We start from the raw sequence: 27,945 nt of genomic DNA, 5'->3' as shown, positions 1-27,945 counted from the left end.
ACCCAAATAATCCAGTTAAGAAACGGGCCAAGGACATGAATAAACGTTTTTCCAAAGTAGACATACAGAAGGCTAACAGCCACATGAAAATCTGCTCAGTGTTACTCATCAGAGTGACAATCAGAGCAATACAAATCAAAACCATAATGAGATACTACCTCAGACTTATCAGAATGGCTAAAATTAAGAAGTCAGGAAACAAAGATGTTGGTGAAGCTGCAGAAATACCGTATGATCCAGTACTTCCAATACTGGGTATTTACCCAAAGAAAGCAAACACACCAATTTGAAAGATATCTGCACCCCTATGTTTATTGCAGCATTATTTATAATAGCCAAAATATGGGTGCAACCTAAGTGTCCAATGATAGATGAATGGATAAAAAAGATGTGGTATAAAGCTATACATATATAATTACTCAGCCATAAAAAAAGAATGAGATCTTGCCATTTGCAACAACTTGGATGGACTTAGAGGATATTAAGCTAAGTGAAATAAGTCAGACTGAGAAAGACAAACACCATAGGATCTCATTCATATGTGGAACCTAAAAAACAAAATAAATGAATAAATAAAGAGCAGAATCAGACCTATAAATACAGAAACAGATGGTTGCCGGAGGGAAGGGTGATGGGTGGATGGGCAAAATGATGAGGGGGAGGGGAAGATAGAGGTTTCCAGTTATGGAATGAACAGGTCATGGAAATAAAAGGCACGGCCTAGGGAATACAGTCAATGATATTGTAGTGCTGTACGGTGACGGACGGTAGCTGCACTTGTAGTGAGCATAGTATGACATATGGCGATGCTGACTCACTATGCTGTACAGTGTAAGTAACACTGTGTGTTGACTATTCAAATAAAAGAAATTTTTTTAAGTGGCACTAATGGACAATAAAATTTGAATAGTTACAACATATATAATACTTTTTGTTTGCTTATTTATTTTTGAATATATTCACCTAACATCTGGCTAATATAAAACAATATTCCTCCCAAAAATTTTTTAAAAGAATTTTTGATTTTTCAGTAATGTGTACACCCAAAGTGGGGCCTGAACTCACAACCCCAAGATCAAGAGTTGCATGTTCCCCTCGCAGAGCCAGCCAGGTGCAACCAACCCCCTCAAAATTTAATTAAAAAAAAACTGATAGACTAAGCAGACTGCCCTCCATAATGTGAGTGGTTTCATCCAATCAACTGAAAGCCTGAAGATAGAAAAAGGCGGCTAACCTCTCCTGAGGAAAAGGGAGTTCTCCAGCACAGACTTCAGGATTCATTTGCGACACTGACTCTTCCTGGTTTCTCCAGCAGACTGTCTTTCGGCTTGTGCGCATGTACACACACAGTTCTGTTTCTCTGGAAAACCTTGACAAATACAGCATTCTCTATGCTGATAAACAAACTTGAGATGCAGCAAACGTGTTCATGCCTTTCTCCAATCAGCACCGTAACTGAGAAGGTGAGAGTCCAGCCTGGTTCAGGTGTGAGCTCTGTTCTCTCTTAGCCGTCTGCCCTGGATAGTTCACCTAAACTTGAGAAACAATCGCCCAGGAGACAAGAACAGTGCCAAACCCTTGTATATTAGTTTTCTATGACTGCCGTAACAAATTACCACACACTCAATGCTTAAAACAACATAAATTTATTCTCTTACAGTTCTGGGGGTCAGAAGGTCTCAAATCAGATATCAGCAATACTTCTGGAGGCTTCAGGGGAGGATGTCTCTTGCTTTTTTTAGCTTCTAGAAGCTGCTTATGCTCTTTGGATCACAATGCCTTTCTTGTGTCACTCCAAACTCTTGTTTCCATTGCCACATCCCTGTTACTCTTCTGATCTCCTGCTTCTCTTATAAGTATCCACACAATTACATTGGGCCCACCCAGGTAATCCAGGATAATCTTGCCACACAATACTCTTAATTTAATCACATCTGCAAAGTCTCTTTTGACATCTAAGGTAACATTCACTGGTTCTGGGATTGGGTTGTGGCTATCTTTGGGGTGGGAGGTAAGGCATTATTTGGTCCACCACACCTGGATACCAGAGGTCACTGGTTACAGATGAAAGGTTAGATGTCGGGGGGGAAGGGTGGATTCTGAGATTTCAGCATTGGGATTTGAAATTTGGTCTTTTGGAAAAGTACTCAAGTATTCAGTGAATGCAGAAAGTTGCAACAAAGAAATGCTTTCTTGGCTGCTAAAGAGACAAATATATGTTTGTACTATATTTTTCTTTAACAAATGAAAATTCTCCTAGAGACATCACAGAGTAAAGATTCTTCCATCTTACAAAAAGAAATATTAAATGTTTTTTAAAGGACAGTATTCAGATCTATGTACACAAATCTGTGGGGACTCTTCGCCTGGCAGCTTTACCAAGTACTTTGTTCAGTTTGCTTTAAGTTACCTTTAGCAGGAATTTGAACTTTTTTTTAAAATAAAGATTTAGTTATTTGCCAGAGAGAGAGAGAGTGTGTGTGTGAGAGAGAGAGGGAGCATTGCACAAGACCAGGGTGTAGGGCAGAGGGAGAAGCAGACTTCCTGCTCAGCAAAGAACCCAATGTAGGACTCTATCCCTGGACCCTGGGATCATGACCTGAACGGAAGGCAGACGCTTAACCGACTGAAATACCCAGGCATCCCAGGAATTCAAACATCTTAAGATGGACCCTGAAAAGCTCCCTCAACACATGTGATTCAAGTATTATAAATACATGTCATCATTTGCATCCCAGAATATGTCATCCCAATATAAGTTTGAGACTTTTTTTGTGCCCTTAAATGATGAATACAACTTTTGAGAGAATCAGTAACTTTCAGTGCTTCCCTCTTGGCTACATGAATAACTTCAGGGAAACCTCTGGCCTTTCTTTTGGTGAATTGCTGTATTGTGGGTGTTCCAGACACTCCACAATCTTTGCTTGGTATATTCTTAGCAAAGAAAACTTAACTTTGAATCCATAGAAACTGAATAAATCAGTTTTCAAAAATCATCCTGATTGCTCAATTTGATGTTCAACAATTGTTAAAAAGTCTATAATTTCGACCTGGCAATGAAGACTCATGGTCTGAGCCTGATTGAGGTTAAAGGATTCATCTAATTTTGGGGACCCCAGGCTTACTTACTCTTGTCTAATGATGGCACTGTCTCCTAGGCATTCACCTACCTCCAGGCACATAGCCTTCAAATGAATACCCGAGACTTGGTTTAGAACTTAAGGATGATTTATCTTCTCCATTCTAAGGACATTTTACTATACATAACTATGCCTTTTCCTCTTCCTCCTCCTCTTCCTCCCTGTCTTCCTCCTCTTCTTCACTCTGAATCTCTCATTATTTACCTATCTGGGATTGTACTTGGTCGGTCAATCCAGTTCCCCTTGATGAAATATCTCAGTCATTTTGAGCCTAGTCACAAATCTTTGGCTCTGCTAGTTACTTCATTGTCCATTTCTGTGCTTTCTGCTTTTCTTCTTAAAACTTGACTTTATTGCTGGATGAAGAACATTTTCCGGTCTTTCAGCATCAAGTGAATTGCCATCATGGAAAAGGAGGCCAACCATGTCACTGCTCCTGTCACTGTGTAGGCAAGACCTAAGAAAAGGTTACTGCCTCCACTCCATGTCAAGGCGGAAAGAACAACTGATTTTTCTCCTCTAAACCTCGTTACTGGAAAATCTAAGACAAGAAGACCTGTTAAGGATTATTTCAACACTTCTCAGCTCTACCACTGTATATCCTAAATATATTAGGCTGAACCATATAAAATTGTTGTGTTTGTAGGTTTAAAAAAATGGTTGAATATTGAACTTCATGTTGTCTAATCTTTACCAATGTTGTATCTTGCTGGAATGAAATTAAGCAAAAACAAGCCTTCCCTCTACATAGTTGTAATCTATAAAAGAGATTCTGACACAAATAGATCAGACTGACTTACAGACAACTAAAGAAATGGACAAATATATTTAATTTCCTTTGGCAGACCCAAGGAAATGAAAAGAATACAGATGTGCTTTACAGCAAACCTAAATTTTTGTTTGTGAATCAGGAGACCCAGGGTAGGCGAAAGTCCTTCATAACTAAGGTTTGAATTCCTACCTTGTAGAAAATTCTTCAAAATTAGTGAAGAATAAAAATAATGAGATAGATGGCAAAACATTTTTGGTGGGAAAGCTAAAGGTGGTGCATTCATTTGGGTTTTGAAAAGGCAAACATCCCTCATTGCTGGGGAGAATATGTTTGAAGTGGGTTTGCTATCGTTAGCATTTTAATGATGTCATTTTGATTATGCATGTGGCCTGAAGTTTTTAAACATCTGGTGCCTTTTGTAAACCAAACTAATAAACAAATAAAGGCTTCTCATAGCAACGGGCACAGGACTGCAGCATTTCCCAGCAAAGCTCTTAAAAGGCCTCAAATCACTTGGCAACATGCGATTTAAAGGCATAAGGAAACTGGTTAGGAAACAAGTTCTCTCTCTTGTTCTTTTCCATCAAAATCCCTCCCTGTCACCAGGTCCATGCCTGCCACCTTGACCCAGCTGCGTGTTTTCTCTTCCTTCAGTTCCATTAAGAAGGTCTTTTTCTCAGACACAGAACATCTTTTTCCCCTTAGGAGTGGTATAGGTGTCTGCTGCAGCTCTGATTTAGTCCTTCTCCTTGCGTGGCAGCAAGGCCGTGAGGCAGGCTGGGTACTACTCACACCAGGGCTCTGCTCGGGAGGTGCAAGCATAGGGCTGAAGCTCAGGGTCCAGGTTCTGCCTGCAAGATTTAGACTCAAGAGTCATCAGCATTAAAATAGGACTGTGAATGAAGTCACTCAAGGAGAGCTTGACTCTAGAGGAGAAACAGTGTCTCCTCTGTTTGGAACATGGAGTCCCTTATGTTTCCCTCAACTCGAAACCGCCGGGCATGCATGGTGAGGACAGCAGTACACGATAGGTTTCTTTCTTCCTGTTTTGTGACTGCAACTCTAACTGCTTTACTGATAAGGGAGTCGAAGACAAAGTTGGGATCAGAAGGTCTAATTTGGGAGACCACTGTCAAGCAACTTTCAATCTCAAATTTGGGGGCGGGGGTGGCTTGCTGAAATCCTATTAAAAAGGTAATATTCTATGGTTTACTCTTAGATCTGTATGTATAAGGCTGCATAAGAGAAACAGGTCTGTGGCTTTCATTTTTATTTAGGGAGAAATGAAAATGAAAGAACTGAAGGCAACCATACTCATCAGTGAACAAAAAGGAGGCAACAAGCTGAGAAGCAGAGAGGGTGTCACATCAGTGGTGCATCTCTGACTGAGGAATGCCCCTCCCATCCCCCCACCCCCCTCGTCAGAATGGAGATGACCCACACTCTAGGATAGAAAAGAAAACATGGAGTGGGGAACTGGAGCTCATACAGTCATTCACTTCTTCTAAACTATTTCTCATTCAAGCTCCCCGAGATGTAAAGAAACTAAGGCAGTAGACAGTTTTGTGGTAAGATCCTTTGGCCTGCTGGGAGTCCCATGAACAACTCCTACTCAGTAGCCCTGAGATTGTGTATAAATATATAATTTTTTTAAAGATAGTGTTTGGCTCTCATTTTGAAGTTAAATCTTTTTGTCTTTAAGTCAAGAGTTACATTTGTACTTTTGAATTAAGTGAAAACATTCAGAATCCCACATTAAAGCCTGTGTCTCCTAACTTGGACCTTATGTCCTTAACCAAGGCACTGACTCCTACCAGCTGGCTCGGTATCAAAGAGGGAAGAATACAGCGTTTTCAGAGCAGAACTTATAACACACATCACATGGGTTGGATGGACTGCACCTGCATCTTGAGTCCAGGGCTCCCTTGGTCTATACTTTTGTTTAGATTAAAAGGTTCTACAGTGTCTCTCAGTTTTCATTATTTTTAGCATATATTCTAAATTTACTGCTTACCAAATCACTCTCTCTCATTTTCCTGGTCTTCTACCTCATCCCATCCCTCTCTGTTACACATCTCTAGGTCCACTGTATGTCATCTTTTGGGGGAATAGAAATAGTCCTTCTTTATTTACCCATCCCTACTTACCTGATACTGCTATTAACTGTTATTCTTAAAAAAAATTTTTTTTAAAGTATATATTTGATTATATATAAAGTGGAGACAAACAGTTCTATGGTGACAAGTGACAGTACTACCAATTAGAGAACTACATATTTCTTCTTTGTATACACAGATTCGATTGTAGAATAGAAAAGTACAAAATGAAATAATTCAACAACTAGTATCTAGACAGATGCTGATTTTTCTTGATCCTCAGGAAGAAGGGTGGCATAAAAGGATACTATATGTAATGTTAAAACTATAGTTACCAGCAGGCAAGCCTTCAGTAAAGTACTGTATTCGATTGAGTCGACGGTACAGTTTTTTGAAAGTGGGAAAGGCGGCTGCCCGCATCCACACAATGAAGTCATCATTGAGGAAGCCATTGTTTTCTGGATCCTCTTTATCCAGTTCATAGACGGGTTTCACCCAGGATGGAGGCTTTGTGGTCCCTGTGGGAAGAAATCATTGACATGTTTGACAGAAATCATCTACACCCTTCAGTTTTCCTTAGAATAGAGAGGATGAAATAGTTTTGCTTTCTTGAGAAAAGAGAAGTAATAATTAAGACTTTAAAAATAGTGTGTATGTATAAGCTACCTAAGTATGCAAACTTTTTAAAAAATAATGGATTATAAAAACTCTAAGGAAATGTAGGGGAAATAGTAATGATTTGTCATAGGGTTAAAATAGAACAGAATATCAAATTATATGTACATTATGTGTTCAACTACATTAAATGCATATAAAGCACTGAAAAAATAGACCAAAAGGATAATAGTGGTTATATTCAGGGATAGCATCATACGGACTGTCGTCATTTTCTTTAGCTTCACTAGCAATTTAAAGACAGGAAATTAAAACAAGATATGATCATTTCATCTAAAACTTGGGTAACAGGTAAAGAAAAAAAAGTGACAACAATTGATGATGCAGTGGAACTAGGAACTCTTGCTCACAGAAAATAAATGTGCAGACTGAAAACATCACTGGCAATCTAGGAATATGCATCAAAAATTTCAACATATTTTGCATATATTTTGGCCTAGAAATTCTACTTCTAGAAATTTATTCTAAGGAAATAATCATGTATGTGCATGAAGACTCTGTTAAATAGATATTTTCTGCTGCAACCTGCTTAGAGCTCAAAGTTGGAACTAAGGAGGAGGAACTGATAAAGAGAAGGCAGAGAACAAAGTTGTTACGAGCCTGTTCTTTTTTTTCTTTTCCCAAAGATTTTATTTATTTATTTGACAGACAGAGGGAGATCACAAGTAGGCAGAGAGGCAGGCAGAGACTGAGGGGGAAGCAGGCTCCCTGCCAAGCAGAAAGCCCAACGTGAGGCTCCATCCTAGGACCCTGAGAGCATGACCTGAGCCAAAGGCAGTGGCTTAACCCACTGAACCACCCAGGCGCCCCAATTACAAGCCTGTTCTAAAGCCAGGAGGCCTAGTAGATTTGGGTGTTATAGGACTGTTGGAACCACAGGATGGAAGGCCAGTGCCAGGAAATGAGTCTGTTGAGTTTACGCTTGTTCTCATACTTCCCACTTTAGCATGGTGGGCTTGTCTGTCTCTTCCACTATACAGCATGCTCCTCACTATAGTGTCCTTTTTTCACTGGCATTTAGTCTAGTGCCTGGCACAGAGCAGGCATTCAAAAAATGCTTGCTAAAGGAATGAGTGATTCCAATGAAAGTTGACAGAAGATAATAAAATCCATATTGAATTTTTAAGAACTAGTCAATAAGAGAAAATTGCTTAATGAACTTTTTCATTCTAGAAAATTGGTTCTAGTAATGCAGAATCCAAATGCAAAAGAGGAAACCACTCTTTCTCAACTCGATTGACTAAACTATTTTCTTTTAAAAGAAACCTGTCCCGTTTTCTAAGCATGGTACTTGTAAAAGCAAGTGCTGAGTTTGGTTCTATTAATCTGCTGAAGTATGCTTGTACACTTAAACTTCTTCTGGAAAAAATTCCTTTTCTGAAGAAACTTCCTCTGCAAATATTGTGGAGCTCACCTATTTTGGCCCTTCCCAAAATTTCAATCATTGTTGCTAGAAGAATTTTGATGAAAACTGAAATTGCCTCTGGTACCTCCACCATAGACCTCACCCTCTCATGAGCTCATGTCCCAAGATAACATGTCCTATAAGAAACTGACATCTTCATCACCCAGGGAGCTTGTTAAAACTGTAAGTTTAAGCATGCTTTTCCTTACCAACCCCTGATCCCAGTTCATCCCATTTCCAGAGAGTGTGAGAAGTGTGATCTAAGAGGCACCAACTTTCTTCCTTTTCCAAGTTGGGTCATTTGTATTTATCCATTTATTCAACAACAAGCATTTCTGGATTGGTCACTATGTATCAAGCACCAGGGATACAAAACTTCCTAATTTCCTCAAGGAATTCACAGGCTGAAGTGGGATGACAAGTATTCAAATAGATAATTACAGGATAATGTGGTAACTCTTACAGTAAAGGTAAAAACGAAGTGTAGCAGGAGATGAGAGAACACCAAAGACTCTTTGTGTTGTAGGCCAAGGTTATGTGGCAAGACAAAACAAGAGAATGTTGCCAAGTTCCTTTCAAAACTAGGGATTCAATTATAGGTACAGTGACCATACTTGCCAGTTGTCTAAGATAGTTCCAGCGTATGTCTTTTGTCTGTTATCCCACCTGACTTAGCATTTATCCCAAACAAATAATGTACATATAATTTCATCTTTACACCTTCAAGCCAAGGTCTTAGCTAATAGTGTGTGAAATACCCATGTACAGTGAATGGAATGCTTACTTTAACATGTGATTAATGAAAGATAACCAGAGATCCTTTCAATCAAAACATAGTATATTCCTGTGACGCCTCCCAGCTGTTTGACACTCCAGCTAGTTAGGTCATGGCCTCTGTGTTGACCCATAAGACACATGAAGCTGCCAGCCTACAACTCAGTGGGATCAGTGGGAAATGTGGGAAATTATAGGTTATGTTATACACATATGACATAGTGTGGGAGATAGATGCTGAATGTCTTGCTGGGTGTACATTTGAACCCTGTTGCAACTGTGGTTTTATCATTTATTATATGATACAAATGTATAACTATTTTATTGTTTGGTATCAGTTTTTATTTGCTAGGAAGTCCTTTTAGCTGTAAAGAGCTAAAAAATAAAACATGTATGTTTAATGTAAAATTAAGTACAGTTTCTTGAGAAAGTTGATGAATGTGAAACTTGCAGTGCTGGTTGACAATTACCACACAAAGGAACCATTGTGATGTGAATCACCAACTGAAAATTAAAAGACATAACTCTCCTGAAAAACATCAACATCTACTTCAGAGGTTTGTGGTTATTTTTAGGAGTATATCCAAAGACAATGCTTTGCCTCAGGTAGCTACAGAAGGTCCATTTCTTTGTCATTATGTGAGCATGACTTTTCATTTAGATCAATTGAGCTTCCCTTTAGTTTCTTTTTTTGGTGGGGAGGGGTAAACAAAGGAAAGCTTTAATGTGTTGCCTCCATTTGTTCTTTAGTATAAAAAGAACTTTGTACACAAATAAATGAGGCCAGTTTCACATCAGTGTCTTCAAATGCTTCAAAATAGAAAAATCAGTTAATTATAATAATGGTTTGAATTTTTTGGTGTGACTTTTCATGCAATCACAGAAAAGCTTTTTGATACTCAATCTTAAGTTTAAAAATTCTAACATTATAATAAATATTGCTATAAATTCAGCTAAAAAATGAAAAATCAAGTGTAAGTTTTTGGTTTTGCGGTGACAGCATAAACACAAATTTGGTGGAGCACAACATCAGAATAAAGATAATGTTCTTGATAAATCGAGAAATGTACAGATCAATGTACTTTAAATTGGTTGCAGTAGATACATAATTTGTCACTATACCCAAACAAGCTATAGTATTTTACTAATCAAAAGAAGAGCTGAGGTTGTGCAAATTAAATATTTTTGTATATTCACAGTTAGAGAAACTGAACTGTAAAATTTTTATAATAATATGGATGATAATTAAACACTTCAGGATGGTAGTATATGTGGTCTGTCTTTGCTATGCATCATCAACCAGAATTTTAGAAATGCTCGAGCCTTTGAAGAACTAGTTTGTATATGAAATGATGTGTCCTATAATGATCCTAAATTTTTTTGGTAAATGAGCCTCTAACTTTGGGTTGAATTTTAGTCAAAGTAATTTAAAGATTTTAAATGAAGTATCCAAAATATGGAATGCCAAAAAACTTAGTTTTTGATTTAGTGAATTGTAATTATTGAAAGACAATCTTGCAAACAAGAAGATATTAAAATTTAACCCCATGAAAACAAGGGAATAACTGAACATATTATATAATGAGAGTTCAAAATGTGGACCAATTTAATTTTTAATTCTACAATTGTACTTTACAATATTTCAATTTAGGTAAAAACTCTTTTGATGGAACTCCTATTTTTAACTGGATTAAATTTTTTCTTTAGGGTGCCTGGGTGGCTCATTTGGTTAAGTGCCTGCTTTCGGCTCAGCTCCTAGGGTCCTGGGATTGAGTCCCACATCAGGGTCCCCACTCAGTTGGGAGTCTTCTTCTCTCTCTCCCTCTGCCCCTCACCCTTGCTCATGCTCTCTCTCTTTCTCTCCCTCAGTCTTTCTCAAATAAATAAATAAATTCTTCAAAAATTTTTCTCTATCAGAATGAAATGATATCAAGAAGGTTTAAGATTTTATAGCATCTAAATTTAGGAATACACTTAGAAAGATAAGAGATAGAAAAAAAAGGTGAGGTAAAAAGACAGTGCCTATGAAAATATTTAGGTTATAATACTAGCATATTTCAATATAAAAAAATGAAAATGAAAATATCCTCCATTTAGTAAAATTGGCTATGAGAATAATAGGTACCTCAGCACCTATAGCTACCTTCTCAGTTAAGAAAAAAATTAAGGTTAAAAGAGAAAAATCAAAGGGGCCAACAGTATCAAATTGATTAAGCATAAAGTTTAATTTCAAAAAAGACTGAAGATAGTTCTGTAAAAAAATTTTTTAATAAAATATTTTTAAAAATAACAAAAAGAATAAACTCATTAGAAAAATACAGGGGCATGTAATGAAGACAGATATGGCCAAGAAACTGATTAAAATTATGTGACTGTATATCCAGAATAGTTTTTCTGCTTATGTTATCTTTTAATGTTTAAATAATAAAGTAGTTTTTTTAGTTGGCTTAGTATACACAGATATGTTATTTTAATTTTTGAAATAGTTGCCTTTTAAAGTAGTTTGTAATGGAATTATTTTATAGGTCCACCAATATGGTAATGTCAATTTACTGATTAATAAATTCAAATTTAAAATAAATATATAACTTTAGTTTTTCTAGTGCCCCCTTTTCACTCTCAAAAGTGCACGAGCTTAGACAACAAATTACATGGTCACCCTAATTATAAGTAAAGCAACAAGTTTCTTAAAACATTGCTTTTTTCCTAATGTCAACTGAAAGGAACCAGGGCACCCATCATTTTATGTTTCTGATAGGTACGTGATGGAGATGTCCACAGGGAGGGAAAGTCAGAGCAAAGGGGAAGTCAGCAAAAAAAGTGAAGAAGGAAGTATCTTAAACATTTCCTTACACATAAAAAAGTTTCTATAAAGAGAAAAGAAGATTTAGCTAATATATGGGTCTTACCTGCAAATGCGGTAGAAAGATTTTTGGACCTTGGATTTTGAAACTTGACATACTTATCTGTCCACCATGTAATTCCACTTCTTAGCATTGGGACTTCAATAGGTATAGAGGAATTCAGGTTGTATGAAAGAATAATGGTATCTGTAAGGAAATTAAAAATTGTGCTAGAGATGCAAGCAAGCATTTTTGCTCCACTTCAAAGTACAAAACCAGACACAGCTGAAAAGTAAAATAGGGTTTTAGCAGACTCTCAACGTGCCTACATGTAATAGATGTTAGAATTAGAAAACTATTCTCTTTCTTGCCAAGGCCCCAATTATTGGAAAATACTCTAAAGCTCCATTTAGCTCATGTTCCCTAACTACTTCAAATCTCTGGTAAGGGAGAAGTTATTTGCAAATGAAATACGATAAGTCAGTGGATAGTGTATACACAATTTCTTTTCTTTTCTTTTTTCTTTTTTTGAAATGCTACTCAGTTGCAGAGGTGATCTTCTGGACATTTAGGTTATTACTGTGTATGAAAAGGCACACCATGGAGACAGGAAAAGTCACCTACCATTGAATATGCTGTTGGCAATAGCACCACAAGGAGCGATGGGAGTCCCATCATGGGACTTGCTAAATGGAGCACAGCTTCCAACATCCTGGAAGCAAGATGATACAGTAAAAAGAAATGCTTTGGTAAACTCTCTTAGAATGTTAAAAGTGAGAACACTGACGATGTAAATTAACCCACACTAATTTATTGACACGTAACAAGATTGTGGACTGCTACCTGTTTTTCCCAGATTTCTGGCTCATGTAGACTAGGAAATTTTTGAGTTTTGGAGGTTGTGTGTGTGTGTGTGTGTGTGTGTGTGTGTGTGTGTATTTTTTTCCTTATTAAGAATATATAACATACCAAATACATCTGCAGGAAGGAACTTACTTTGTGGGCTCAGCTAAATATCACACTAAGCCTACACCCAGAATATAATATTAAGCGCTTTTTTATTGAAGTGTAATTCATATTCTGAAAATGATGCAAATTGTAATGAGTCTATATACTAGATGACTTATCACAGGGGATCCATCTACCTAACTACCACAATAGATTTTTAAAAGAGTGGAGGCCAAAAAAATCATCTGATTATCACTTTCATATAATAATCTCAGTATGGAAAAGGTTTCCTTCTAGGGTTTTTTGTTGTTGTTTTTTGTTTGTTGTTTTTTGTTTGTTTGTTTTTGCCAGCATGCTGAGTATCATTTATCAAGAGTAAAAGTTTATACTTCTAGGAGTGAAAGGGTATTTAATTAAACCAAAGGCTTTTAATCAATCAAGTAGAGCTTGATTTCCTTAATTTCCTTAATCTTGGGTGGAGTGAAGTCCCGAATTACAGGGAGTCCCTGTAGATATACAGGGAACTGGACTGAGACCAACCACTCAAGGTTACTATCAAAATGGCTGATGCATGAAAGGATAACCATTTAATTGGACAAGATTCATATTACTGTTCTGAAGAGGGGAACTATTCCTCTCATTAGCAGATATATAGAATACCCAGCCCACTCATTTTATACAAAAAGGAAATGAATATTCTGTTTTATAAAGCTTTAGATTTTTAGTTTATTTTCTGATAACCTCTTTTAGACTTAAAGACCCACCAGGGTTTTTTTTTTTTAAGTATTTACCAAATTAACTAAAGCCTTACCTTTAAGTCTGTACCCAACAGTTGGCTATTACTTCTGGACAGAATATATCGATAGAGATTCTGATAGAAGCCGTACAGTTTGTAGTACATATAAACATTACCCTGAAAAAGGAGAAAAGCAAGAAGAATTAACTGGAATGTTAATAAACATGGACACAATTTTTAGAATAAAAAGTACCACAGAAAGAACTGATAGGAACTGGAAGTTTCTTTATATCAAGCAGAAACCCAAGAAATTATTTTTAAAAAATCGGTGTTGGAAAATCCTTGTCTACACAGAATTATTAAAATCACCAAGTAACTTATTTTCAATGTTTTTGTAAGGGTTGCTGTGCTTCCACTGTGAAAAAATTTTAAAACCAGGTTTTGTATTCTCAATATATAAAATTGATGCTACAGATACCATTATTTTCTAACAATACCAGGAAAAATGCTTTGCCCAGGGGTTGGGGTAGGCATCAAAGTCAATTATTTCAAACGAAATCCTTGAACATATTTGAAGTTGGAGCCATTCGGGTGCATGTGAAAGGCATGAGATTGTTCCTTGTAGTTTGACTCTTGGGTCTTTGTCTTTTTATCCCCAGAATCTAGCACAGTACCTGGCACACAGTGCTTGCTCAAGAAATGGTGAACCAGAGGGGGGAGGAGTCAAGATGGCGGAGAAGTAGCAGGCTGAGACTACTTCGGGTAGCGGGAGATCAGCTAAATAGCTTATCTAAAGATTGCAAACACCTACAAATCCAACGGGAGATTGAAGAGAAGAAGAACAGCAATTCCAGAAACAGAAAATCAACCACTTTCTGCAAGGTAGGACTGGCGGAGAAGTGAATCCAAAGCGACGGGAAGATAGACCGCAGGGGGAGGGGCCGGCTCCCGGCGAGCGGCGGAGCAACGGAGCAAAATCAGGACTTTTAAAAGTCTGTTCTGCTGAGGGACATCGCTCCAGAGGCTTAACTGGGGTGAAGCCCAGGCGGGGTAAGCGCGGCCTCAGGTCCCGCAGGGTCGCAGAAGGATCGGGGGTGACTCAGTGTCGCAGAGCTTACCGGTGTTAGAACGGGGAAGCCGGCTGCAGAGACAGAGCCGAGGAGTGACTCTCAGCTCAGGGTTGCCTTGAACCGGTCGCAGGCTCGGTCAGCTCGGAGCGCGGCCGGAGGCCAGGGTGACGAGAGTCATTTGGCGCTGTTCTCTGAGGGCGCACTGAGGAGTGGGGCCCCGGGCTCTCGGCTCCTCCGGGCCGGAGACCGGGAGGCCGCCATCTTTATTCCCGTCCTCCGGACTCTACGGAAAGCGCTCAGGGAACAAAAGCTCCCGAAAGCGAACCCGAGCTGATGACTCGGCGCGGCCCAGGGTAAGGGCGGTGCAACTCCGCCTGGGGCAAAGACGCTTGAGAATCACTACAACGGGCCCCTCCCCCAGAAGATCTACGGGAAACCCAGCCAGGACCAAGTTCACCTACCAAGGAGAACGGCAGAATTCCAGAGGAGAAGAAAGCAAAGCACGGAACTCATGGCTTTCTCCCCATGATTTTTTAGCCTTGCAGTTAATTTAATTTTTTTTTCTTTTTCAATTTTTTTTTTCTTTTTCTCTTCTTCTGCTAAATTTTTTTTAACTTTTACCATTTTCTTTTTTTTAACGTTTTTTAAATAGTTTATCTAATATATATATATTTTTTCCTCTTTTTATATTTATTTCTTTATCGGCTTTCTTTTTTTTAATAGTTTTTTTTTTCTTTCTTTCTGAGCCCCCTTTTATCCCCTTTCTCCCCCCTCACAATTCAGGATCTCTTCTGATTTGGCTAAAGCATATTTTCCTGGGGTTGTTGCCACCCTTTTAGTATTTTACTTGCTCCTTCATAAACTCTTATCTGGACAAAATGACAAGGCGGAAAAATTCACAACAAAAAAAAGAACAAGAGGCAGTACCAAAGGCTAGGGACCTAATCAATACAGACATTGGTAATATGTCAGATATAGAGTTCAGAATGATGATTCTCAAGGTTCTAGCCGGGCTTGAAAAAGGCATGGAAGATATTAAAGCAACCCTCTCGGGAGATATAAAAGCCCTTTCTGGAGAAATAAAAGAACTAAAATCTAACCAAGTTGAAATCAAAAAAGCTATTAATGAGGTGCAATCAAAAATGGAGGCTCTCACTGCTAGGATAAATGAGGCAGAAGAAAGAATTAGCGATATAGAAGACCAAATGACAGAGAATAAAGAAGCTGAGCAAAAGAGGGACAAACAGCTACTGGACCACGAGGGGAGAATTCGAGAGATAAGTGACACCATAAGACGAAACAACATTAGAATAATTGGGATTCCAGAAGAAGAGGAAACAGAGAGGGGAGCAGAAGGTATATTGGAGAGAATTATTGGAGAGAATTTCCCCAATATGGCAAAGGGAACAAGCATCAAAATCCAGGAGGTTCAGAGAACCCCCCTCAAAATCAATAAGAATAGGTCTACACCCCGTCACCTAATAGTAAAATTGACAAATCTTAGTGACAAAGAAAAGATCCTGAAAGCAGCCCGGGAAAAGAAGTCTGTAACGTACAATGGTAAAAATATTAGATTGGCAGCAGACTTATCCACAGAGACCTGGCAGGCCAGAAAGAGCTGGCATGATATATTCAGAGTACTAAATGAGAAAAACATGCAGCCAAGAATACTATATCCAGCTAGGCTATCATTGAAAATAGAAGGAGAGATTAAAAGCTTCCAGGACAAACAAAAACTGAAAGAATTTGCAAACACCAAACCAGCTCTACAGGAAATATTGAAAGGGGTCCTCTAAGCAAAGAGAGACCCTCAAAGTAGTAGATCAGAAAGAAACAGAGACAATATACAATAACAGTCACCTTACAGGCAATACAATGGCACTAAATTCATATCTCTCAATACTTACCCTGAATGTTAATGGGCTAAATGCCCCAATCAAAAGACACAGGGTATCAGAATGGATCAAAAAACAAAAACCATCTATATGTTGCCTACAAGAAACTCATCTTACACCCGAAGACACCTCCAGGTTTAAAGTGAGGGGGTGGAAAAGAATTTACCATGCTAATGGACATCAGAAGAAAGCAGGAGTGGCAATCCTTATATCAGATCAATTAGATTTTAAGCCAAAGATTATAATAAGAGATGAGGAAGGACACTATATCATACTCAAAGGAACTGTCCAACAAGAAGATCTAACAATTTTAAATATCTATGCCCCTAACGTGGGAGCAGCCAACTATATAAACCAATTAATAACAAAATCAAAGAAACACATCGACAAGAATACAATCATAGTAGGGGATTTTAACACTCCCCTCACTGAAATGGACAGATCATCCAAGCAAAAGATCAACAAGGAAATCAAGGCCTTAAATGACACACTGGACCAGATGGACATCACAGATATATTCAGAACATTTCATCCCAAAGCAACAGAATACACATTCTTCTCTAGTGCACATGGAACGTTCTCCAGAATAGATCATATTCTTGGTCCTAAATCAAGTCTCAACCGGTATCAAAAGATTGGGATCATTCCCTGCATATTTTCAGACCACAATGCTCTAAAGCTAGAACTCAATAACAAGAGGAAATTTGGAAAGAACCCAAATACATGGAGACTAAACAGCATCCTTCTAAAGAATGAATGGGTCAACCAGGAAATCAAAGAAGAATTGAAAAAAATTATGGAAACAAATGATAATGAAAACACAACAGTTCAGAATCTGTGGGACACAACAAAGGCAGTCCTGAGAGGAAAATATATAGCGGTACAAGCCTTTCTCAAGAAACAAGAAAGGTCTCAGGTACACAACCTAACCCTACACCTAAAGGAGCTGGAGAAAGAACAAGAAAGAAACCCTAAACCCAGCAGGAGAAGAGAAATCATAAAGATCAGAGCAGAAATCAATGAAATAGAAACCAAAAAAACAATAGAACAAATCAACGAAACTAGGAGCTGGTTCTTTGAAAGAATTAATAAGATTGATAAACCCCTGGCCAGACTTATCAAAAAGAAAAGAGAGAGGACCCAAATAAATAAAATCATGAATGAAAGAGGAGAGATCACAACGAACACCAAAGAAATACAGACAATTATAAGAACATACTATGAGCAACTCTACGCCAACAAATTTGACAATCTGGAAGAAATGGATGCATTCCTAGAGACATATAAACTACCACAACTGAACCAGGAAGAAATAGAAAGCCTCAACAGACCCATAACCAGTAAGGAGATTGAAACAGTCATCAAAAATCTCCAAACAAACAAAAGCCCAGGGCCAGACGGCTTCCCGGGGGAATTCTACCAAACATTTAAAGAAGAACTAATTCCTATTCTCCTGAAACTGTTCCAAAAAATAGCAATAGAAGGAAAACTTCCAAACTCATTTTATGAGGCCAGCATCACCTTGATCCCAAAACCAGACAAGGATCCCAACAAAAAAGAGAACTACAGACCAATATCCTTGATGAACACAGATGCAAAAATTCTCGCCAAAATACTAGCCAATAGGATTCAACAGTACATTAAAAGGATTATTCACCACGACCAAGTGGGATTTATTCCAGGGCTGCAAGGCTGGTTCAACATCCGCAAATCAATCAATGTGATACAACACATTAATAAAAGAAAGAACAAGAACCATATGATACTCTCCATAGATGCTGAAAAAGCATTTGACAAAGTACAGCATCCCTTCCTGATCAAAACTCTTCAAAGTGTAGGGATAGACGGCACATACCTCAATATTATCAGAGCCATCTATGAAAAACCCACCGCAAATATCATTCTCAATGGAGAAAAACTGAAAGCTTTTCCGCTAAGGTCAGGAACACGGCAGGGATGTCCGTTATCACCACTGCTATTCAACATAGTACTAGAAGTCCTAGCGTCAGCAATCAGACAACAAAAGGAAATTAAAGGCATCCAAATCGGCAAAGAAGAAGTCAAACTATCACTCTTTGCAGATGATATGATACTATATGTGGAAAACCCAAAAGACTCCACTCCAAAACTTCTGGAACTTGTACAGGAATTCAGTCAAGTGTCAGGATATAAAATCAATGCACAGAAATCAGTTGCATTTCTCTACACCAACAACAAGACAGAAGAAAGAGAAATTAAGGAGTCCATCCCATTTACAATTGCACCCAAAACTATCAGATACCTAGGAATAAACCTAACCAAAGAGACTAAGAATCTATACTCAGAAAACTATAAAGTACTCATGAAAGAAATTGAGGAAGACACAAAGAAATGGAAAAATGTTCCATGCTCCTGGATTGGAAGAATAAATATTGTGAAAATGTCTATGCTACCTAAAGCAATCTACACATTTAATGCAATTCCTATCAAAATACCATCCATTTTTTTCAAAGAAATGGAACAAATAATCCTAAAATTTATATGGAACCAGAAAAGACCTCGAATTGCCAAAGGAATATTGAAAAAGAAAGCCAAAGTTGGTGGCGTCACAATTCCGGACTTCAAGCTCTATTACAAAGCTGTCATCATCAAGACAGCATGGTACTGGCACAAAAACAGACACATAGATCAATGGAACAGAATAGAGAGCCCAGAAATGGACCCTCAATTCTATGGTCAACTCATCTTCGACAAAGCAGGAAAGAATGTCCAATGGAACAAAGACAGCCTCTTCAATAAATGGTGTTGGGAAAATTGGACAGCCACATGCAGAAAAATGAAATTGGATCATTTCCTTACACCACACACGAAAATAGACTCAAAATGGATGAAGGATCTCAATGTGAGAAAGGAATCCATCAAAATCCTCGAGGAAAACACAGGCAGCAACCTCTTCGACGTCAGCCGCAGCAACATCTTCCTAGGAACATCACCAAAGGCAAGGGAAGCAAGGGCAAAAATGAACTTTTGGGATTTTATCAAGATCAAAAGCTTTTGCACAGCAAAGGAAACAGTGAACAAAACCAAAAGACAACTGACAGAATGGGAGAAGATATTTGCAAATGACATATCAGATAAAGGGCTAGTGTCCAAAATCTATAAAGAACTTAGCAAACTCAACACCCAAAGAACAAATAATCCAATCAAGAAATGGGCAGAGGACATGAACAGACATTTCTGCAAAGAAGACATCCAGATGGCCAACAGACACATGAAAAAGTGCTCCATATCACTCGGCATCAGGGAAATACAAATCAAAACCACCATGAGATATCACCTCACACCAGTCAGAATGGCTAAAATTAACAAGTCAGGAAATGACAGATGCTGGCGAGGATGCGGAGAAAGGGGAACCCTCCTACACTGTTGGTGGGAATGCAAGCTGGTGCAACCACTCTGGAAAACAGCATGGAGGTTCCTCAAAATGTTGAAAATAGAACTACCCTATGACCCAGCAATTGCACTGCTGGGTATTTACCCTAAAGATACAAACATAGTGATCCGAAGGGGCACGTGCACCCGAATGTTTATAGCAGCAATGTCTACAATAGCCAAACTATGGAAAGAACCTAGATGTCCATCTACAGACGAATGGATAAAGAAGATGTGGTATATATACACAATGGAATACTATGCAGCCATCAAAAGAAATGAAATCTTGCCATTTGCGACGACGTGGATGGAACTAGAGGGTATCATGCTTAGCAAAATAAGTCAATCGGAGAAAGACAACTATCATATGATCTCCCTGATATGAGGAAGAGGAGATGCAACATGGGGGGTCGAGGGGGTAGGAGAAGAGTAAATGAAACAAGATGGGATTGGGAGGGAGACAAACCATAAGTGACTCTTAATCTCACAAAACAAACTGAGGGTTGATGGGGGGAGGGGGTTGGGAGAGGGGGTGGGGTTATGGATATTGGGGAGGGTATGTGCTATGGTGAGTGTTGTGAAGTGTGTAAACCTGGCGATTCGCAGACCTGTACCCCTGGGGATAAAAATATATGTTTATAAAGCTGTAAAAAAAAAAAAAAAAAGAAAGAAAGGATGAATCCCCAAGTTTTGTAGCAACATGGACGGGACTGGAAGAGATTATGCTGAGTGAAATAGGTCAAGCAGAGAGAGTCAATTATCATATGGTTTCACTTATTTGTGGAGCATAACAAATAGCATGGAGGACAAGGGGAGATGGAGAGGAGAAGGGAGTTGAGGGAAATTGGAAGGGGAGGTGAACCATGAGAGACTATGGACTCTGAAAAACGATCTGAGAATTTTGAAGGGGTGGGGGGTGGGAGGTTGGGGGCACCAGGTGGTGGGTATTGTAGAGGGCACGGATTGCATGGAGCACTGGGTGTAGTGCAAAAATAATGAATACTGTTATGCTGAAAAAAATAAAAAAATTAAAAAAAAAAAAAAAAAAAAAAAAAGAAATGGTGAACCATTTGTTATGGACCAAAAAAAAAAAAAAAAAGAGGGAATAGAATAATTCATGGATCTGAAAGAAAGGTCATTTTCGCCTTGGCAATAAGTCACCTTGTTGCCATGAGAGATGGTCCTTTTCATCTATGCTACCCTATGAGGCTGTCTAGTCATAGGCTACCATCATGCTTACCTTTATGGTGACATACCAACATTCTCCAGGCAGACTTGATACAGATCTTACTAATAGCACATATAATGCAAATGGAAATGCCCAATGTGGCTGTTTATAATTAATATATGACCTACCTCCAAAATAATGAAGGCCTGCATCCAAAAAGATGAAGGCCTTTATTAAGTGCTCCCCATATGTTAGCTGTTATATTCAGTGCCAGAAATACAAACGTATTCTTTTATAATCTCTGGGGTCAATTGATTCGCGAATACCACGAAAAACTGGCACTTTGGAAAGGCTTCTGGTCTCACCCTAAGGACATGTAAGAGGATGAATATGGAAAATGTGAGCTGGTACTCAGAGCAGGCTGGAAATAAAGGCCATGGTAAGTGTGGCCATTTACAGAAAACAACAAAGGCTTAAGAACTTAGTCACTTGTAAGAGAAAAGTGTCTGGAATACCAAGAAGGGGAGATGTTGGGTCATGACAAAGAGGCAGGCTGCAACATCATAAATAGAGACCATGGGTGTGAAGGCAAACAAACCAGGCATAGCGGGAATGACTGATTACATTTCCTCACCCAACAAGGGAACCTCTACTGCTGACCCATAACTACAGAAAATATGAAACCCACAGAGTGGAATTTACCATACATTTTCTTGGAGGCTAAAAAGAGAATTTCACTTACCCAAAGTGATACATCCACATAAATGACAAAATAAACAGGCAGAGCACACTCACACCACACCAGGGACAGAAGTGTTTTAATAACCTTTTTTTCAGTGATTCTTTGTCCAAAATTTAGCTTAACAAGGCCTCCCTTTTTTAATTGGTCCTAGAGGCACAAGGCACTCTATGGTGTTTCTTCTCTTTAAATTCAGTGGCACTCTTCTGCAGGATTCCTAGTTTAAGGCAGTCTTGTGTGAACTCATTGCCTAGCATGTGTGCTGTGTGCTAACTGGTGAACTGAAGGCTCTGTGGTTGCACTAACTAGTTTGGCTAAATTTTTATGAGAAAGTCTTTGCCTGAAAGGAATGGTTAGCAGCTGGTAACATTTATTTGACTTTAAGGTTTCAAAGTACACAGACAGATGGAAACTGAAACCCTTAAGATTTGATCTTTTGGATTTTTTCTTTAAAAATGTAAGTATTCGGGGCGCCTGGGTGGCTCAGTGGGTTAAAGCCTCTGCCTTTGGCTCAGGTCATGATCTCAGGGTCCTGGGATCGAGCCCTACATAGGGCTCTCTGCTCAGCAGGGAGCCTGCTTCCTCCTCTCTCTCTCTCTGCCTGCCTCTCTGCCTACTTGTGACCTCTATCTGTCAAATAAATAAATAAAATCTTTAAAAAAAATGTAAGAATTCTGAGCCTCCAAGAAGGAGTTGACTCTGTCACACCTTGATTTCAGACTTTTGACTTGAGAACTGTGAGAGATTAGCTTTCTATTGTTTTTAGCATCCCCTGCTTTCCGGCCAAAATTAGGCAACACTAACTTTCTTTTTCAGTTGAAGTATAGTTGATACACAATGTTACATTAGCTTCAGGTGTACTACATAGTGATTTGACAAAGTCTAGACATTATGCTGTGCTAACCACAAGTGTAGGTACTGTCTACACTAACACTAACTCAGCATGGTGAGTTGAGGAAGGCAAGAAAGGGCATACCTACAAAGAACTAGAATTTTTTTTTTTAAAGATTATTTATTTATTTGTCAGAGAGAGAGAGAGAGAGAGAGAGAGAGTGAGCACAAGCAGCTAGAGTGGCAGGCAGAGGCAGAGGGAGAAGCAGGCTCCCTGCCGAGCAAGGAGCCTGATGTGGGACTCGATCCCAGGACTCTGGGATCATGACCTGAGCTGAAGGCAGCCACTTAACCAACTGAGCCACCCAGGCATCCCAAAGAACTAGAATTTTGACCTATAAGAACACACACATAAAACCTCCCTCACTGACTTTATGTAGATAATACTTATAATCCCAGTACAACTCAGTAATTCCCTTATAGTTTATATCTGACTTACTCACAAAATTGCTTAGCCCTAGCCATAATCAATCTGGATGTATTCAGAATATTACTAATGCCAACATGCTTTCATTTGGGATCAAGAGAGAAATAAGAAAGGTCACATAAAACCAAAGCTTCCTAGAACATAAAGCCATATAATTTAGCACTTTATCTTTCCTCTGTTCATTTACTCTTTCAACATTTTCTGAGCATCTACTACATAAATATACTGTGTTATGCACTGTGGAGGAAGCAGAGATTCATATGTTCATTCAACAAACATTAATTGAGCACCTACACTGTGCCAGGCATTGTCATAGGTGCTTGGGACACGATAGTGAGAGACGGACAATAAACAATACATATCATAGACTATTAATTTATTTGGCAAATTAGGAGGTGATACATACTATGGAAAAATTGAAATCACAGCAAGTTAACAAGGATCGGGAGTAGTACAAGAGTGGGGTGAATAGACAGTTGGCAGTGTGAAATAGGATTGCCACAGTAGGCCTTATTGAAGTGAAGGTTGGACCAAGCCCTGAAGGAGGTAGGGCAGTTGGCCAAATGAATATTAGGTTCAGGGGGCAAGGCAAGAGAACACATGACTAGTTGAATGAGTGAGGATTCCAGTGTGGTAGAAGTGGGGTTGGGGGGATAGAATGAAGGATTAGGTCAGAGAGGAAATAAGAAGCCAAATCATGCAAAACCTTGAAGGGACTTAAGCTTTTTCACTGAATGGAAAAAGGGGACATTGCAGGGATTTTTTTTTTTTTTAAGTTTATTTATTTGTTAGTAATCTACTCTCAGTGTGGGGCTTCAACCCATGACCCAGAGATCAGGAGTTGCATGCTCTTCCAACTGAGCCAGCTGGGTGCCCCCACTTCAGGGATTTTTGAGTAAAGGAATAACATATGACTTTGACTTTAAAAAGCTCACCCTGGGGGGTGCCTGGGTGGCATAGTTGGTTGAGCAGTGGACTCTTGGTTTCCTCTCAGGTTGTGATTTCAGGGTCGTGAGATTGAGCCCTGTGTTGGGCTCTATGCTCGGTGCAGAATCTGCTTGAGAGTCTCTCTCCCTCTGCCTCTCCCTTCTCTCTCTCTCTCAAATAAATAAATAAATCTTAAAAAAGAAAAAACTCACTCTGGTTGCTATGTTGAGACATGGATATAAGCAGGGAGACATGCTAGAAGGCTATTTCAGAAATCTAAGGGAGAGGTGAATTTAGCATGGAGCTGGGTGGTAGTGTGAGAAGTGGGAGAAGTGGACAGACCCTGTATATATTTTGAAGGTAGAGCCAACAGGATGGATTGGATGTGAAGTGTGAAAGAATAAAAGGAATGACAACGACTACTAGACTTTTGCCCTGAGCACTGGAAGGATGGAGTTGTTTTTTTTTTAAAGATTTTCTTTATTTATTTGACAGAGAAAGAGAGACAGTGAGAGAAAAAACACAAGCAGGGGCCACAGGAGCGGGAAAAGCAGGCTTCCCATTGAGCTGGGAGCCCAGGGATGCGGGGATCGATCCCAGGACCGCAGGATCACGACCTGAGCTGAAAGCAGACGCTCAATGACTGAGCCACCCAGGTGCCCCTAGAATGATGGAGTTGTTTCCAACTGAGATTGAGAAGTCTTTGGATGGACTGGTTTTTTTGGTAGGGGCAGGGAGTGGTGCAGTGGATAAGGGGAGAAATGGAAACCAGGAATTCAGGTTTGGAAATGCTGAGTGTCAGATATCTATTAGAAATCCACAGGATATTAGGAAGGCAGCTGGACATACAAGTATGGATTGGGAAGAGATGTTTAAGCTAGAGATATAAAATGGTGTTGGCAATAGATGGCATCTAAAGTCTAGAGGTAGATGACATTTCCAAAAAAAGTGAACATAGAGAAGAAGACTAAAGACTAGGACCAAAGTGCTGTCTATCTCAACATAAGGAGTTTGGGGTAAACAGGAAGAACAGGAAGAGGCAATCGGGGGCAGGAGGAAAACCAAGACAGTATAGTAGCTTGAAAGCTAAGAGAAGAAAGTATATTGAGGATGAGGGAGTGATCACTTGTGTCCAGTGAGCGACAAGGCGCTAAGGTCTGACTGCTGAACCCTGACTGGAGTGGATTTAAGAGAGAGTGAGAAGAGAGGAACTACTGCCAAGATAGACAACTCATTTGAGATTTCCTGCTAATGGGAGGTAAGAAATGGGCAAATAGCTGGCAGGGAAATTGGGAGAATAGAAGAGTGGTTTGTTTGAAGATAAGTGAAATAATATGTCTGCATGCTGGGAATGATTGAGTAGAAAGAAAAGCTGATGATATAGGAGAGGACAGAACTGCTGACTGAAGTCCTTATAAAGTCAAGAAAAGAAGGCATCTATGTACAGGTGGAGATAAGCCTGCAGATAGGAATAGGGATAGTTGACCTGGTAAAGGAAGGGTGGGGGGAATGTTGAGCGTGTAGTGCATGCACTTTCGAGTAGGTAGTTGTGGTGTAACATGTAAGCATGGTCTCTATCCTCAGGGAGGTTCCTGTATGTAGAGGAAGTGAATCCACAGGATATTACTTTACAACTGATTATAGTAAGTTCATTGGAAGAATGGAAACTGCTCCCAGGATATGAATGTGGGAGAACTGTTGCTGGAGAAAGGAGTGAAAAGGAGGCTCAAGGAATGCCCAGGGACGTTAGGATGTTAGAATGTTTTAAAACAAGTGGCAGTGAGTGGGGAGACTTTCTAGGCAAAACAATAGCAGAAACAGAGAGAGTCGTATTGTGGGAAAGCAAGTTGGTCTGCTGGCTAGAGTACAAGGTCTCCTTCTTCCTCTATCTTTTTATGAAAAGGTAGCTGGCCCTCAGGTGGTTGAAGAGCAACCTGAAAGAGTGCTTTTTTGGAGGGCGGGGAGGATGGTGAACTTATTTTGCAAACAACAGCTGGTTTAAAGTAGGGGAAGCCAAAGGCAGGTAGGTAGCTCTGATACTGGACCAGGAGGCCCGAACTGAGGCAATGCCAAAGAAAACAAAGAGGACAGGGTGTTTGCAGAGATGGATTGAAGAACAGTGTCCACACATCAGAGGCTTAGATGAAAAAGGAGTTGGCAGGGTAAAGTCAAAGAGGAAAGTTTGGAGTCTTGGTGATGGGATCTTTACCAGCAAGGGAAGTAAGGAGGGTTTTCCAGATGATGATGATGAGTCTCATTTGGGACCAGCTGAGTCTGAGGTGGAAGGAGGGTCTTGAGGTGGGAAGCTCAAGAGGAATGCTCAGTGGGATGCTCAAGAGAGAGCCTGCCTATACTTAGATTCAGCCCATGCAGAGTCATCTGAAAGGGAGAGAGGGGGATCGACCTAGTCAGAGAGGAAGACACTGTCGGGGGAGAGGTGTGGAGTCTAGAGGACAGGACAGGATCTTTGAGGAGTTGAAGGGAATACAGTTTTTCATTTATTTGGTTGTCTTGACTACCAGGTAAAATCGTGGAGGCTCTGAAAAGATGCCTCTGGGGTCTCCCACTATAGGGACAGTAACTGAGGGATGACCCCAGCTATCACTGCTCTGAAATCATCCTGTGTTTGCACCAAGGCCATGCTGTCCCTGGTGCTCTCAATGGCTGAGCATAGCAGGGATACTGAGGCAGACTCTGTCAGGGATTCTTTGTTGGCCTTGCTGAAACTTCCTAAAGAATACATTGGAGTCCAAGACCTTTCTCCCTAACTTCCTCCCTTCCTTCTCCGCTTCCCATTTCTTCACAGGGTCAGAGCTGTGTTGTGATCTAACAGCTCTTCCAGCCTCCTCTGGCTCTCTCCCCATTTTCCCTCACAGGCAGTTCCCCCAGTAAATCTCTTGCATATCTAATCCTATCTTGGCAACTGCTTCTCAGAGGACCTGGACTAACATAAGACTTTAATCAGCCCAAGGGCAGGGACTTCTTTTAATATTTCTTTCACATTTCTCACAGTGCCTGACAGCCAGGCCAAGAGGTGCCTTAGGGATTAGGCAATTGCAAATGTAGAATGACTTGAGGGGGTGGGGTAAGGGAGGATGGGGGAGAATCCCAGCAGGTGTGTGACCCCTGATACTAACCTTGTCCAAGTCACTTAACCTCTCAGCCCATTAATTTTCTCACTATAAAATGAGCGGTTAGGTTCAATGATCTCTATGGTCTCCTCTTGTGTTGACATTTGGAATAGACTCTGATTGATATTAAGAATTATGTTACGAAGTGGGGTAGGTAAAGAGTCTGGAAACTTAGAAACAAAGGAGAAGAATAACATTCCAAAATAAAAAAGTCGGGGGGAGAGTCGTGCATGAACTCGACACATTGTAAGGTCCCTCACCAGTACTCTGTTTCATTTTTTGTATTTTCAGTTTTGGAAAGCTCTTGGTGGAAATCATGAACTTACTGCCAAGTGTGAAATGGGAATAGATCAGTGTACAGCTAATCGAAGACTCTTGAATTTCACTTACCTGCATTGTCTCTGAAAGGTAAAAGGGAATAGAGCAGGTGCATTCTTTGTCAAAATTAGTGGCATCTTCTCGCAGTTTTGCACAATTTCCACAGATTTTTGTGTATTTAATCTGTCAGGCAGGGAAAAGAACAATTATTAATTAAAAATTACATGAGTTTATATTTTAAAAATCAAGTCCTGAGTCCACCTACGTCTTCACGCTCTGTGTCAAGGGCATGGACTCTGGGACATGAATGAAGGATAGTCCACTGCTGGGCACAAAGTGTTTCCGGAGATGCTTGGAAGGAGTGGGCCCTTCTACAGGCTTTCATTTTCAGACCTGGCAGTATTTTGCCACTGACCTGGAATTCAGTGTTTCTATTGTATATTTATGCAACCTGTTGTGATGTATGCTTGTGTCTCCATCATAAAGAGGTGTCATTAGGAAAGTATTAGACAATGACTCACAAGAACTGGGTCTACAGCCTAGGCTAATCAGCTTTATGGGGAAGTCACTTCACCGTTT

General features: G+C 39.6%; 1 protein-coding gene across 2 annotated transcripts in view; it reads right to left on the bottom strand.

Annotated features, from left to right (window-relative positions):
- Positions 1-2,611: 2,611 nt before the first annotated feature.
- The window catches only part of LOC125096260 (cell cycle control protein 50C-like), a 31,357-nt gene continuing 6,023 nt past the window's right edge, over positions 2,612-27,945 (bottom strand). Inside the window, exons 3-8 of one of the 2 annotated variants that reach the window (XM_047723061.1) lie at positions 27,439-27,549; positions 13,465-13,566; positions 12,330-12,417; positions 11,772-11,912; positions 6,317-6,526; positions 2,612-3,681 (exon numbers count right to left, since the gene is read on the bottom strand). In XM_047723061.1, the coding sequence (XP_047579017.1) occupies positions 3,491-3,681; positions 6,317-6,526; positions 11,772-11,912; positions 12,330-12,417; positions 13,465-13,566; positions 27,439-27,549 (843 nt within the window). In that variant the 3' untranslated portion in view covers positions 2,612-3,490. The remainder of the gene's footprint in view (positions 3,682-6,316; positions 6,527-11,771; positions 11,913-12,329; positions 12,418-13,464; positions 13,567-27,438; positions 27,550-27,945) is intronic. The other variant, XM_047723070.1, reaches the window with a different exon arrangement.

Source organism: Lutra lutra, chromosome 1, assembly GCF_902655055.1.
Source record: "Lutra lutra chromosome 1, mLutLut1.2, whole genome shotgun sequence".
In the NCBI taxonomy this organism is placed as follows: domain Eukaryota; kingdom Metazoa; phylum Chordata; class Mammalia; order Carnivora; family Mustelidae; genus Lutra; species Lutra lutra.
Note: the sequence above shows the minus strand (reverse complement) of the source record. Positions and strands in the feature narration are given on the sequence as shown.